This window comes from Gorilla gorilla, chromosome 10 (assembly GCF_029281585.2).
Source record: "Gorilla gorilla gorilla isolate KB3781 chromosome 10, NHGRI_mGorGor1-v2.1_pri, whole genome shotgun sequence".
NCBI lineage: Eukaryota > Metazoa > Chordata > Mammalia > Primates > Hominidae > Gorilla > Gorilla gorilla.
This window is the reverse complement of record NC_073234.2, coordinates 92,167,522-92,183,687: the sequence shown is the minus strand read 5'-3', so window position 1 is coordinate 92,183,687 and position 16,166 is coordinate 92,167,522. Positions and strand designations below refer to the sequence as shown.

General features: G+C 34.1%; 1 protein-coding gene across 2 annotated transcripts in view; it reads right to left on the bottom strand.

The window, feature by feature from the left end:
* Positions 1–1,005: 1,005 nt before the first annotated feature.
* ZDHHC17 (zDHHC palmitoyltransferase 17) overlaps positions 1,006–16,166 on the bottom strand; it is an 89,697-nt gene continuing 74,536 nt past the window's right edge. For both annotated transcript variants that reach the window (XM_019039007.4, XM_004053604.4), the window contains 7 exons: positions 12,587–12,711; positions 11,711–11,773; positions 8,886–8,979; positions 8,010–8,093; positions 6,302–6,459; positions 5,231–5,325; positions 1,006–3,852 (listed from right to left, as the gene is read on the bottom strand). In XM_019039007.4, coding sequence (XP_018894552.2) covers positions 3,714–3,852; positions 5,231–5,325; positions 6,302–6,459; positions 8,010–8,093; positions 8,886–8,979; positions 11,711–11,773; positions 12,587–12,711 — 758 coding nt within the window. In that variant the 3' untranslated portion in view covers positions 1,006–3,713. The remainder of the gene's footprint in view (positions 3,853–5,230; positions 5,326–6,301; positions 6,460–8,009; positions 8,094–8,885; positions 8,980–11,710; positions 11,774–12,586; positions 12,712–16,166) is intronic.

Genomic DNA, 16,166 nt, shown 5'->3' with positions numbered 1-16,166 from the left:
AGTTTTAGCAAAAATTTACCTGGGTAAAACATTCATATCCAATTCAAAGGCAAGAGTTTTCTAAGAGGCATATCTGGTTTCCTTGAGTTTCTGACTTAGCTGACACAGACCAAAAAATATTCTGAATGCTCAATCTACTTTTTCTATTTTAAGTCACATAAATATATTTAATAGAAAACTCTGATAACAAGCACTTTACTTTCTGACAAGATGTTAAGATTTTCTGTCCTGGTATATACCACTTGTTTCCAATTATGTCTAAAAACTCCTAGACTCAGACATCCATATCAGGTATGATATATCAATCTAGCAAGGACTAGGAGAGATAAAAAGTAGACAATGAGGAGGAAAATAATTGGGTGGAATGAAAACTAGTGGCTTTATACAGTTGTTCAAGATATTGTTACTTGAACTCCAGACTAAAATTATGGATAGAGTATTAGTCCAATTTGAAAATATTCCTGTTTAATACCACTGGGTTCTCAAACCATTAACAACCACTGGAACAACAGGAAAAAGTTCCTTAATAATTTTTGCCTTTTAAAGTCCCAAATAAAGAAGTTCTCTCTGCCACGCATATCTTCTCAAGTAACTGAGATCAACGTTTGGTAGGTTTCATTCTGCAGTATTTTTCTTTATATAGTACATTTTGCAATATTTTTCTTTAGTATCTTTAGACATATTTAAAACTTGGAGATTCATAAAGTCCCTGAGGATCCTAATTAACTACATGGAATTCAAAAATTCTTAAAAAATTTATTATCTTTATTTAAAAAAAAATTACACACACACACACACATGCATACACACAGGACTGGAATTTTTTTTTTTTTTTTTTTTTTAGAATACTAACACCATCTTTTATGTTTCCAAATTCCTACAGTCTTATGCCACTTGACTCCTAGTTAACCAGGATATAAATGTATAATCTTTTCATATCATAGGTACCACTATCACATTTCATCAATTTCCTGAAGTAAATTGAGTGAAATCATAAGCACACACTTAAGAGTCAGTATTTATTCTGATTAATATTTTACAAAATTTTGACATTTAATTTATGTAAGGAGGGCTAATTTATTAAACACTTTACAGGTTTTTCTTTCCACAGAATAACACGGTAAGTAGCAAAATAATACTTGGCACAGTTATAAATAAAGAAAATATAAAATAAAAACATCCATAGCTTAAGTACAATGATGCTGTTTTACGCCCATTAATATCAAATAAACTCCTGGAAACAACAAAAATATGAATGAAAAAAACTCCAAAGAAGTAATTCATGTTCAGTGCTGATAATTAAGTTCCTATTTGATAAAAGTATCCAATTAAGTTGATAAGAACTATTCCCAAAGGTTCACCATCATACACAACTTTGGAACTGGGTTTATAGTTGGTTCCACACACAGGACCTACAAAATAATTAAATAGATGGTATACTGCTGCATAGCTGGCTCCTGACCATCTGACCATTTCTGAGTTATAGATTTCACAGGTACTACAAGATGGTTACTACAAAAGCATTCACATTGCTAGTATTTTCCATGTAATTACACATCTAGAGGTTTGTCTTTTTAACTGAATGACATCTCTTTTGCACTGAAAATATTGTACCACAAACGAAGAAGATGGTAACAACATTCTTAGCCAAACTCTGAAAAAACCACCATAGTTTTTAACTGTTGATAAAAATGTATTTGATAAAAATGCAACTGAGTCTTCATGTGAAGTGGCTCAAAATACAAAAAATTAAAACAAATTCTAGCATTTTATAAATAACTTTGAATTTAAAAATTATCTAAAATTTCCCCCAATTAGTAGTCAAAACTAGCTGACGTTTGTAAAGTTAACCAATTTTTACATTCTATGACAAAATGGCACAATGCTATTGCCACCCCACACCCATCTCTTCCCTTTTCAAAAATAAAGTACATATGCCAATTTTCTAATATTAAAACACATACACTAAGGGTAATCTTTTTTTGATGTGTGACTTATGGTCAAATAAGCTACTATATAAAAATGGTACTTGGAAATACTGAACATCAACTATATACATTTCACTGCTCCTCTTACTAAGGCAAGGGGCGGGTATACCACTAGATTGCTTTAATACCTGTAATCTGCATTTTACAGGGAAGACTAGTTTTACCAAGCATCAGACATGCAGTGAACTTGCAGGGTATAATGCCTATTAACAGCAATTTTGAACATCACTAGAAGCTCATTAGTTATCTCCCTTTTCTTTTTGGTTGGACAAAATGAAATGAGCAGCTTTAAAAACACTAACACAGACACAAAGAAAACTATTTGATAAATTATTTATATACAGATACACATTCTTTACATTGGTCTAGGATCTGTCATCAGTCTGACCACCATTCCCCCACATCTCCCACCCCATTCCCTCTCACAGATTTCCCACAGGTTGCTCGAACCACAGTTTGCTACAGCACTTAAGATGAATAAACCAAATCTCACCCTGTAAACAATATTTATGGAAGCAGTGACTAGTAGTCCACCATGAAGGTATGAAAATGCTGTGACAAAAACTGATCAGTGCATCACATTTAACAAAAAGAAAATCTTTTCTAAAACTGTTTCAGAACTTGCTCAATATTGGATAAACTGAAATACTCTTGGGGATGAAATTCTACTTTCTGATAGGTCATTTTATTGAAACCAGAATATACTGTCAGCTTTTCTTTTATTCACATGTGCTATGTACACAGATCATGCTCCATCTTTAGTTAAATGCCATTATTTTGTCTACAATTATTTTGCAGCTGAGAATTTAAAAAGAAGTATATCCATGTATCACTATTACTGAGAATTTTGCATTATTTGTTCTGCCTTTTCTTGAAAATACCACCTTAACCCTTAAAAATGGAACTGTTTTTGAACATCAAATTAAATTCTAATTTATGCTTCACTGGATAGTATCTGCTAGTATACATTCTATGTGGTGTGTCATGCAATTAGTAGGCCTTTTAAATTTGAACAAAATAACATGACTTACTATACTCATGCAAGTGCTTCATTATCAGACCGTAAAACCTCAGAGTAAGGTTACTACAAATTATTTCACTGAACTAGAAATATATCAGCATTGCAACAGCTGATAGAAACAAAACATTGTTAGCACATTTTATTGTGAACATTATTTTCTCCTGCCTTTGAAGACAACATCACAGTAGATCCCAACCACATGATTTTCATCACAGTATTTATGTGTACATTCTAAAATGTACATAATACTAGTCAATCAACTTAAAACAATGCTCCTGGAATTAGATGCAATACTCGTACTAGACTGCATCATAACATTTAGCCAAATAACATAAATTTAGTTTTAGTTAAAACTGAACACTTCTGATCAGTACACCATGTCTGTCAATAGAATAAGTTTACCCTTTTTTTGTGAAAAATACTGTGAGAACAAAACCCAAAAGTTGAGTATGTTGTGAATTTCCACATTAAGAACCATTAAAATTATTTTTTATCATCTTTACTCTTCCCAGAAATGGCAGTGTGTTCTGTCCATGTTTACTTTTGTTAATAAAAGTGTTGAAAAAAAGACTGTAAAATTCACCATTAGCCCTACACATAGCATGCTCTTGTTCAAAGGATGTGGATTCGAGTGTGAGAGAGACACGGACAGACACAATTTTCAGGCACCACTCAGCAATATGCTTCATAGGATAAAGATGTCGCTACACCAGCTGGTACCCAGATCCTGATATTTGGTCATATTCTATTGTATACTGCCTGGTCCAGTCCACGATAACAGGACGAAAGAGGCCACAGCATCGAAATTCAAAGAAGTCTATAATATTCCTTACACATCCGTGGCTAAAAACGGCACCCCAAAAAGAAAACACGTCAGTCAGTACAAATGATTTAATACATGAATTCAATATAATTTTCGTGTTAAATATATTTTTTTCTAAACTTAAAAACTCAGGTTACTTGCAAGAAGGAACCAATTCATAACTCTATAAAATATATATGCCTTCATGTTTCTCCACTGCTCTGCCAACAATGATTTTTTCTTTTGCCAATTTAAAGACTTACACAATTATATTTTAAATTTATTCAAATGTGCATATACTTTCTGTGTTATATGCATTTTTATTTTTATTTTTAGAGATGAGGTCTTAACTATGTTGCCTGGCCTGGCCTCGAACTCTGGGCTCAAGCAATCCTCTCACCTCAGCCTCCCAAGTAGCTAGGACTACAGACATGCACCAACATGCCTGGCTCCATATGCAATTTTTGATAAAAACCTTTAATTAGTGGCTCTTTGGCAGGAGACAAACTATCTCTAAAACAGAAAAAAAGTAAAAGACAAAATAATTATAAATAGCATGAATCTGGCAGTGAACCTAAGGATAACAACTTAAAAAAGAAACGTCAAGGATAAGTTCATGAAATTTTAGTACTCCAGTAACACCTTTAGAAAAGCAGTCAGTTTGGCCGGGTGCGCACCAGTGGTTCACGTCGGTAAGTAATCCTAGCACTTTGGGAGGCCGAGGCGGGTGGATCATGAGGTCAGGAGATCAGGACCAGCCTGGCCAAGATGGTGAAACCCCATCTTTACTAAAAATACAAAAACTAGCTGGGCGTGGTGCATGCCTGTAATCCCAGCTACTCAGGAGGCTGAGGCAGAGAAGTGCTTAAACCCAGGAGGTGGAGGTAGCAGTGAGCCGAGATCATGCCACTACACTCCAGCCTGGGTGACAGAGCAAGACTCTGTCTAAAAAAAAAGAAAAGAAAAGCAGTCAGTTTTGTGCCTTATATAATTTTTGTACCTATGGGAGAATTCTCAAAACTACCCAACTAACTCTGTTTTTATTTAAAGGTCTGCTTGCTTTCCAGAAGTATGCCATAATTGACAGCACCACAAAAGCTGAAGAGTTGGTAATAACTTCAGTAAAACTCAAAAGTTTTAAATATTTCATATACTTAGGACCCTACTATTTCTAAGCACCAGACTGAATACAAATTTAAAATTAAAAAGAAAAAAAATATAAGGAGATATCACAACCTTATTATATACAGTTAATGTGATGAATTCTGTTTTGTTGTTATTATGGTGAACTGATGCTATTTCTACAGAAATCTTAAAAAGGTTTAAAAGCTATTTTACATATCACTAAGTAAAAGAGTCTGGTTAGTAAGAAAATTTTTATGACCAGGTAAAATATTAAATTTATAAATATGTACATACTTGAATGGGCTTTCAATAGACGTTGTTGTGACTTTAAAGTGCTTGTATCTCCTGGCATTCATTCTTTCATTTGTAGTAATACCTAAACATGATATCTAAGAGGAAAGAAAAAGCAAACCATTATTCTTGTTTTTTTTTTGAGACAGGACCTTGCCCTGTCACCCAGGCTAAAATGCAATGGCGAATTCTCAGCTCCCTTTTGGGCGGGCTCAAGTGATCCCACCCCCGCCACCTCCCCCCACCCCAAAACCCCCACCCCACCAGCAGCTGGGATTACAGGTGCACGCACCATGCCCGGCTAATTTTCTTTTTTTTGTTGGGTTTTTTTTTTTTTTTTTTTTTTGTAGAGATAGGGTTTCATCATGTTGCCCAGGCTGATCTCAAACTCTTGGGCTCAAGTGATCTGCCCACCTCGGCTTCCAAGTGCTGGGATTACAGGTGTAAGCCACCATGCCAGGCTGCAAACCATTATTCTTTCTAAATACTTAATGTAAAAAAATTAATTTGAAGAAAACTAGGATAAAGATAAAAACAATGAAGTCTGTTTTTGGTTTTCCATCAGGAGATCATCAGAACTAGTTTACGTGGTATCATTTGACTGTGAAAAGTAGCCAGTTAAATGTGAAAAATATTTAAAGACAGGTTACTTGACATTGTGCATGGACAGGCGCTATTCATGCAAAGACAACCTCCCTATCAGCCTCTCTGAGAATGAGATTTTAAAAATTAAAAAAAGGCTTTTGAATAAATATTAGTATTTGTGAATAAAAATACCATTAAAAACACAAAATTAATGTCATCATCAATCTGAGCTCACACATACTCAACTGGATGTATTTAAGTCAGGAATAACAGATTAAAATTTCTGTTGAGATAAGTACTAAAATTCAAAAGTTCACAATATGAGAAGAGGAAGGGGCAAAAGAGTGAGGTAGAAAGGAAAACTAAATTGAAAAATAAAATGAATATTTGAAGAGCAGGAGTGGTTAGGAAGAGAATATATTATTATCTTTTATGCAAGGATGGAAGAGTTTTCACTTAGTGCACTAAAAAGAATGCCTTTGCACATACCTGGTACATCTGACACATGAGTAATACAGCCACCCACATGAAGTGGAAAACACTGTTCAGGAACATCCAAAACATCCAAGGTGAACACGTCGCAATCTGAGTAATGTATGTCCAAAATCCATCCTTGGTATAAGTGGTCTCACAGTGGAGTCCCCAGTCTAAAGCCAGAACAGAAGTACTCGTATTTACTCAATAATCATCCAAGCACCTCATATAGGCATTTGTGCTGGCACCATTTAGAAAACATAGTCAAACAGTCTAGATTTAACTGATGACATTCAATAGCAAATGTCTTTATACTCTTAAATAACCCTATTATATCTCAGCAAAAAAACATAGAAATGGAAAAGGAGCAGCCAATCTTAAAAAAAAAATCACTGTATCTTCAGAATAAACAATTTTATTTGATTGGTAGTGCATCACACAATACTTAGAAAAACATTTTCTTTACACAAAGATGGGAGGATATATGAAAGAGATTTTTTTGAAAGAGGGCATATAACATAATAGGATGGTGACACGGGCTTTTTTTTTCCCAGACAAGGTCTCGCTCTGTCACCCAGGCTGGAGTGCAGTGGCTCAATCAAGGCTCACTGCAACCTCGACCTCCTGGACCCAAGCAATCCTCCCACCTCAGCCACCTGAGTAGCTGGGACTACAGGCATGCGCTACCACACCGGGCTAATTTTTATATTTTTTGTAGAGATGGGGTCTCTCTCCCTACGTTGCCCAGGCTGGTCTCAAACTCCTAGCCTCAACTGGCCCACCTGCCTCTGCCTCCCAAAGTTTTGGGATTATAGGCAATGAGCCACCACGCCCAGCCGAGGTAGGCCTTTCCTAATACAAAATCTCCTGCTGTAGGAGAGTTGCTATAAAGTACTGCTGTTGTTGGCAAGAAAGTGTTCTCCTCAGGTGTGCTGGGCCAGAAATTAGGTCAAGTTCTTTGACCAAATCTTCCTATTAATCTTTAACTCAGGTGGTAACCTCCTTTGGTTCATTAGGGCAATAACACTGATTATTTTTACTATCTGTGGGGCAGGAAGACTAGAAAATCATCCTTCCAAGACTTGTATTTAAACCAGGATCTAATACATCTTTATGCTAAGCACCACCAAGCCCTGAGGCATCATAAGTGATGTATCCACTTAAACTCTTTCCAGATTGCATTCTCAATGCAACAAAAATCTATCATTTCCTTTAAGGTATAAAACCCACATGATGGAATAACAACTTATTCTTAAAAAGGTAACTTCTGATATTTACTAATATTCTCTAATAGGCAATAATTATACCTTACTTTTCAAAATATTTCAAATTCTCTGCAAATTTAAGTATATTTTCCCAACTGCTTGGTAAGAAACAGAACTAGGACAATCACTTAATCTATAAGCTACTATAGTAAAGCAAGCACATGATGTGGAAAATGTTGATGTATTTCACCCAGAAGCTTCTCAAAGCCTATTAAACCAACATGTTTTTCAGAGGACACAAGTATTAAAAGGTGGTTAACTGCTAACTGTTTGCTTACACTGTATATTGGACATAATTGATAGAGCTATATCTTTTTTCCCTTTTGTGCTTCATAAGGTGTCCAAACCATAATTTTAGTTAAACGACCTTTGTCATTATAGTAATTTGTTAGTGTGGTAAGTATAATCTAAGTATGCAGAAATTTGTTTTAAAAAGACCGAAAACTAATTGTACTCACAAGATATACAACCATAAATCATCCAGCAGATCATAAAAAGCAAGAAGAATAGGTAGCCCATAAAATATCTATGGTTGCCTGCACCTGAAGAACGACACAGAAGCAAGGTTTCTCAGCTAAGAAAAAAACAACGGGTAATGCACCTTTGAGAGGTATGCCATGAAAGGTGTGCTACAATTTTGATGATAATCACACATACATTCATTATTTTATAAAGTGGTTTTCAGGAAAAATGTTTTAATAAAAATCTTAAATAAGAATGCTTACAATTACACACAAAGATATAATGATGACAATGGTGTTCAAGTCCCAAAGAACTAAATAAATCACAATTCTGACCTCTAATCCTATTCTTTGTGAGGTTTAAAATAGCCCTATTTTATCTTTACTTTTATAAACTTTACAATCCAAAGGTTTCTCTTCAACAGAGGTACACAATCTTTGTAATGTTTCCTGTCACCTCATAAAATCTCTGGGGCATCTCTCAAACCATGTAGTTTCTCTCCTTAGACTATACCATTCTTGAACACTGATGTGTGTGCAGTTCTTATCTGTCATTCCTCTCTGCCTCTGCACATAATATCATTTCAAATATTACCGCCTTCATCTCTCTAGTTTAACTAGAAAAAAAAATTTTGCCTCCTTATCAAGAGTAGGCACCAGATAGAACTGACAGAGAAAAGGTATCAGCCACTAATTTTTTAATTTTTTTCCCTCCCTCTCTCACCTGAGTTGCTGTGTTGTCAACCAGAAGATAACTGAGAAAATGAAGCGTGGAGTAATAAACTTTCTATTGCCTACTTTAATATTATACTTTATTCATTACCTAAAGTAACTTAAATGAATGATACAGAAGAAATTACTAATACAACTTACCTACACAGTTACCCACCCATGGGCAATGATGATCAAATTTTGCTATACAGCGGTTGCACACACCACAATGTTTGGACCTCACCGGTTTTCGTATCTGTTAATAGGCATGTTAAAGGATTATGAAAGGCATTGTAGTAAGAGAGAAAAGCTGAATATTTATTTTCTCAAAATATAATTATAAAAAAATAAAACTATATTTTTTAAACAAGATTATATCAAGGTTTCCAAATGAATGAAACCAAAAGTCACTATTGTTTAATAAAATTTCAACTGCAAAAACAAAGAATAAAAGAATGAGGCTACTCTAGAAAATATGCTCTTAAGAATGGAACTGAACCACCAATTTACAAAAGCTAAGAATTACCAATTTGATTTGATGAATGATGCTATGTTTAATTCACATCCCTCAAATTTCTGAGTAATAAAAACATATCAATCTCCAGTCTTCTAAATGATGTTCCATTATGATTAACGGTCATGATATTGGTGTTTTTCAATAAAATAAAATTATTCCTTACTAGGAAGGTCAGGCTAAAAGTGAATTTAAAAAGCTCTTAAAATTCAAAATCATCAATAAAATATTTGTCTTCCCCAAATTAACAAATCCAGCAAAAACCAATATGTACACATCTATTTCTCTTCAGTAAAGTGCCTTCTGAGATCTCAGATTAAGGTACAGCATTTCTCCTGCTGAAATGACCATATCTAAGAATGCAGAACATGCTTAAGAAGTCACTATTTCTTGCAAAAAAAAACCCATATAATTCATTATTCAGCTATTGACAGGCAATAAAGAATTCATGCTTATGATGTCTGTTTTTCAAGCATTCTGAAATGGTTTTTAAAACCTACATTACTCTAAATCAGCCAAGTGAATACAAGAACTCATTGGTGATCTTCAAAGGGCTGGCAGTCCTAATGCTAGATATATGATAAAAGAGCTGCAGTTATTAACTCTTGCCAGAAAAAAATTTATAAATATACTTCAGTGTTTCAACAAAAGCACTGCCATTTCTCCATTAGTTTGCATAAGGTTACACACTATTTTGAGGTACCAAGGAAAAGGCACAGTGAATACACAGTTCTTACATCTACCAAAATTATCTGTGGGATAAAGAAAAGGGTAAGTTATTCTTCACCACAGTTGTTAGACTAAATCTACTTAGGAGAAGGCAGCAGGATATTCAAACAACTTCTAACCCCACTTCCACCCCTCAGCTGCAACACTGTCAAAAATCTGAAAAACAGACTAACTGGTTAAGGCGTGACTTGGTCTCAAGGTTCCTTGGATCACTTACAAAGTAATCCTTTTTTTTTTCTTTTTTCTTTTTTTGAGACAGGGTTTCACTCTGTGGCCCAGGCTGGAGTGCAGGGCTGCAATCAACAAAGCTTTCGTTTTTAAGAAAGCTCTGATCTACAAGCCTTAGGGACTTGTCTACTTACCAAAGTGAAGCATACCCATATAATGACAACTACCTCTGCTGATCTGCAAGATTTTATAATAGGAAATCTTCTTTACAACAAGAAGTATGTGGCTTATAAATAATATATAATAAAACATTTATGCTACGATGACAAAATTAGTCTTATTCTTGCCATCAAATATGTATTTGACAATGAAACTGCTATCTGTATTGAATGACTATATAATTTGTTTGCCATATGGCAAGTACATCAGCACTGCATACTTTGTGGAACAGTATATTTCCACAGAACAGCAGTGTATTAAAACATTATAAATATTAAGAAAAAGAATATCAATTTTGTAAATTACCCATTGTAAAGCACAGAAACAAAAACTGTTTTCAGAATGCCGGAATATATAAAAGAATCTGGTCGGTATCCTAAAGTTGCTACCAAACATGAAGCTGTATATATTTTGAATATTCAAAATCATAACTGGTCAAAGAATATTAAGTGTAATAAAGAATTTGCAGAATTAGAACTGTTTCAAAAATTCATTCCATAATCCTAAATGAAGTCAATGACTTTATTATTAATCAGATGTTAAGTCATGAGCTCACTTGCAGTGTATAAGTATAAAAGAGCATTTAGTTTTATGTATGACTTTGGAATATTTCAATTTTCAATGTAGAAAAACATAATTTAAGCACTGTGGCAGTATATATATTTTTCACAAATACTAATTATAAAAACTAAGTGAAAAATAATTTAAACATAAGAGTATTATCCTACAGAAAATTAATGTCTATAATAATAAACAATCTCAATAGTGCTATACCTGACTCTATTAATAAATACTAGTAATTTCATATATATCTTTACCTATGACCTGGATGAGGATGACCACCTTAAAAATCTATGATAAAACAGTGTTCAAAGTTACATAAACATTCTGATACAAAACAAAACAAAAAAAAACACCTACTCAAATTGAACTTGTTTAGAGGCCATGTTGTCTTAACAGTTATCTAATGGATTTTCCCATGTGGCTTTTAAATACAAGTATAAATTTTCTTAAAATGTAGTAAAGAAAACAATCTATTAGGGAATCATTATAAATCTTTGATCTGAAATACTTTATTACTTAGTTTTTAATTTATTAACATTTTAAGCGAGAAAAGAGAAAGAGAACGAATACAAATAAATGGCACCTCTGAATCAAAAGTACAGTCAAGGCCTACCATCGAGGAATAAGCGCCTTGGGAAGCAGACATCCTTTAACCATCTTTCCTCTTATACCAAGAAGCAGGGAATGTGTTCACTGAAAGTAATTATTCCTTTTCCCCACACCCCATAGCCGCTATGCTATGCCACTGTCAGGAGGAAGAGAAGGGAGGGAAGAACAAAGAAGAAAATACTACCAAACAGGTACTGCAGAATATACTGAGGTCCAGACTTCCTGTCTCTGCAAGTTCAACTATTGTCTGTGAATTAAAAAAATAATATTTAATTCAAAACTGAACAATGCTCACCAACTCTTTTGCCACCACTATGAATCAATAAACATGATTTTCATCTTTAATTTACTGATGTTTCGAGTTCAAAAAGAGAAATAAAATCTTTTATTTACTGCTATTTCATTGCAAGAAGAATACAGGGTAGCAATCTCTATGCTGCCCAGAAAAAAGGGGATTAGACCATAAGAATCTGCCACTGTCTTAGTCAATTGTGGACTGGAATAACTTATCAAAATTTGTCTTGTTTTTAGAGACTAAATAAAACAGCTCTTAAAATAATCTAAAATGCTTCTAGTCCAGTTCTCTAAATACACAACATTGTTAAGATTATAAAATTGGTTTCCTAATTACCTGCATTATAAAAAAGGGATGCCCTGGATGGTATATACAAATATTTTAGCTACTGGGATGGTGTACCTGCACTATCAACCAATTTATTAACCTTCTAGTTTACATAGTCATTCAGCAAACATCTACTGAATGCAAATTATTTCCTGGAGATTTACAGAGATGTTTAAGACACCGTATTCACCCCTCAAAGCAATCACAGCAGTCTTGTAAGGGAGAGAAACATGAAATTATAAAATGTCATGGAAGTGTTATGGACAGGCATCACAAGAGCACCAAGGATGAGCACCAAATAAAAGATACATAATCTCAATTTAGCTTAAAACTTCTTTACATTCTAAACGATAGTTAATTCCTCTGTCCTCTAATGTCTGCTATAAATACTGATAATCTGGCAGTTAAACACAAGTGACTTAGTTGGTATTTTTCTACCTTTTTCTTTTGCTCTTCTGTTGCTTTAATAATCCCTGGATCTGATTTCCAAGATTTTCCAAAATTGTAGAAAAGTGCAACACTATTGGCAAGGAATGGAAGATGGATAAATAAAAAGTTGAGATGTGCCTAAGGTTAAGGAATCTAAAGAAGCAATGATAAATGAATTACTATTATATATAAACGTATAATCTATAAAATTTTACAAAACACCTACCAGTCAAAAAAATACAAACTGTTCTGCATTATGTTTATAACTACATGTAAAAATAATGTGACTACTTTATAAATTTTAAATCACGCAGACTTATCTGACACTTTAAAAGTTAGTGAATATATTAAAAAGTCAATGAAAATTTTTAAATGACTAATTTTTTGACAAAAATGAAGAGATTTCTCATGTTCAAAGTTATTAACATATACTTTATGTATATGCACTGCAATCTTTATGCATCTACCAAATATTACAGATATCATACTCGTATATTTAAAAGATTGCTTTTAACTATAGGAAAGTCAAAAAAGAAAAATTCTCACTTTTGCCTTTTTTTGAACACACTGAAATTGATTTCAGAAAAAATATAAGCTTGCTTAAAACAAATAGTTTATATGTTCACATTTTTTCTATCTCATAAAAACATAAATATACTAGGCATTTATAAACATAAGTAAATTATCAAAAAACAATTTAAATAACACTATAAAAAATAAAGCAATGTCGCTAGAGCAATACATTTCTGAGACACAAAACACCAGGTATACTCAAATACCATTTGTAAGATTTTATGTAGATACAAGTATCATACAAGAATTTCATAAGACTTTTTGACATTATCATGTGTACCCACTGTTTACATTTCTCATGAAGCACAGATAGAAAAAGAACAGCTTCTTGAATGAAATCATTCTATATTTGTTTGGAAAATACCAGAACACTCAATAGCCACTTGACATACAGGAGAAACAAAAGACGGAAGAAAAGATTAGTTATTATCACCTGGCATATTCAAAAGTGACTTATCTTTTCCTTTTTTCTCCAATCCTCTCTTTTCCCCCAACTTTTTCCAATCTTATTCCACAAAATATACCGGTATAGCCAGCAGAGAGTAAATAAGAAGTCAAACTTTCAGCTGTTTATTCTGGAGAATAAAGTGTGTAGAATGCTGAGGCTTGACATTACTCAGGGGCAGCACTTTTATTTATCACAAGTTTTGAAAAGGTGCCAACGTAACATGTAAATAAATAAGTCAAACTCTCAGGACCTGGATTAAATTTGCAGGGGGTCAGCTCAACATATGACTACATATTTGAAAGGTATATTAAGGAATTAAATACTGAATGAACTTTAAAAATGTCTTTCCTTGCTCTTTAATGATAAAGAAATTAGGTATCTTCAAATGATAGATTGAATTTAGCCTTAGCAATAGATTAGACGAGCTAATTTTAAAAACTTAACTGAAATAGGCTGGATGCGGTGGCTTACACCTGTAATCCCAGCACTTTGGGAGGCCGAGGCGGGTGGATCACCTGAGATCAGGAATTCGAGACCAGCCTGGCCAACATGGCAAAACCCTGTCTCTACTAAAAATACAAAAATTAGCCAGGAATGGTGGTACGCACCTGTAATCCCAGCTACTGAGGGGGCTGAGGCAGGAGAATTGCTTGAACCTGGGAGGCGGAGTTTGCAGTGAGCCAAGATCATGTCCCTGCACTCCAGCCTGGACAACAGAGTGAGACTCAGTCTCGGAAAAAAAAAAAAAAAAAATTAATGGAAATAGGCACACTCTATGAATACATGGCTGTTTTCAGTATTAATTTTATTATTAGAGAAAATGAGAAAGCACTAAAAAAAGCATAAAGACAGAAACAAGAACTCTACAACCCAGAATTAAACTTCATTTTGGTATTCTGCATTTTTAATTATGACTGGTATCATAATGTATCTAATTATTAACAAAATAATATATTAATCACCAACTATGTGCCATTTAAGAAGCACAAGAACCCTATGATAAATCCTGCTATTATCCCCACTTTACAGATGATACGACTGAAGCAGAAGCTACACTGTCCAAGATTACAGAGTGAGTTAGAGGTAGAGCAAGTATTAAAACTCAGACTCATATGACCTATGCTATTCGGCCTCGCCAAAGTGCTCAACACAATTTCCTATGCCAATAAATACTATGGAAACAATATATTTAGGTATGAACATTTTTAAGGCTTGAGATATAAATATACACAGACACTTTTATACTATTTTCCAGCAAGATATACCAATTTATAGCCCCACTAACAACACGACTGATCAGTACATTTGCATTAGCAGTAATGAAAAAATGCTGCCAATTTAAGAGGCAAATACCTGCTATTTTATCGTTTTAATTTACATTTTTGCTTTTATGTTTAAACAGCCCTCCAATTAAAGATAAAACAAGTATTTACCATCAATGTTTTCACTTAAATGTTTATAGAATCATTTTTTACATTTAATTCTTTAATCTAGTTGGATGTTTTCTTGATGTCTGCTATGAAATGCAGCTCTTATTTTATTTTTAAACAAATTTATCTAACTAGGCTTTCTTTCAAAAATAGAAATTCATACACTAAATTTATTTACCATAATACTCAGCAAAATGAATTAAAAACAGTAAATCAAACAAACCAAGTGTCTCTCAAAATACTGGCAACAACTTCAGAAAGGTGACAGACCACATGTATCATAAAGTTCAAAACTGAAGGCCAAAAAAGATGATGATTCTGGCGAGGCAGGCTGCCTGAGGTAGCTCCTAATCCTGCTCTACCTGTACTAGCAGTATGAAAAACCGTAGATGAGAATTCTCACCCATTTCACCCTGGCCCTTTGCTATGGACTAAATTGTGTTTCCTCACAATGCATATGTTGAATCCCTAACACCTGCAATCTGACTGCATCTGGAGATGTGGTCTTTAGGAAGCAATTAAGCTTAAATTAAGTCATAAGGGTGGGAGCCTAATCCAATAGGATCGTAGCCTTCCTTATATAAAGTAGAATGAGAGATTTCTTCCTCTTTCTCCTCACCATGTGAGAACACAGCAAGAAAGTCATCATCTGCAAGCTACAAAGACCGCCCTCAGCAGAACTCAAACTTGCTGGCACCCTGATCTCAAACTACCAGCCTCCAGAACTGTGAGAAAACAAATTTCTGTTGTTGAACCACCCAGTCTCTGGTATATCATTATGGCAGCTTGAACTGACTAATACATACTCCACTCCTCAGCCCCACTCAATTGGAGAAAAATAATTGAAATGGTGAGTAGATAATTTGAACAAGTCAAGAAAACCCCTTCAGGAACATAAGTCCCTGAATACCACTGCACGGCTTCCACTAAGTACCAAGAAATACCAAGGCTTGTCATTAATAAGGTGACTTAACAAAACTGAGGGGATGGCTCGTGGGGGATAATTCCGACATCATTCTATCTCTAAGGCTGCGTAGAATAAAACCTCAGGAAAAACTTTCAGCAAGATCTTAAGACAGCTAAACCCAAGTTTCTCAGCAAGAATTTACAATTGAGCTCTCTTTTTCTTAGGCTACAT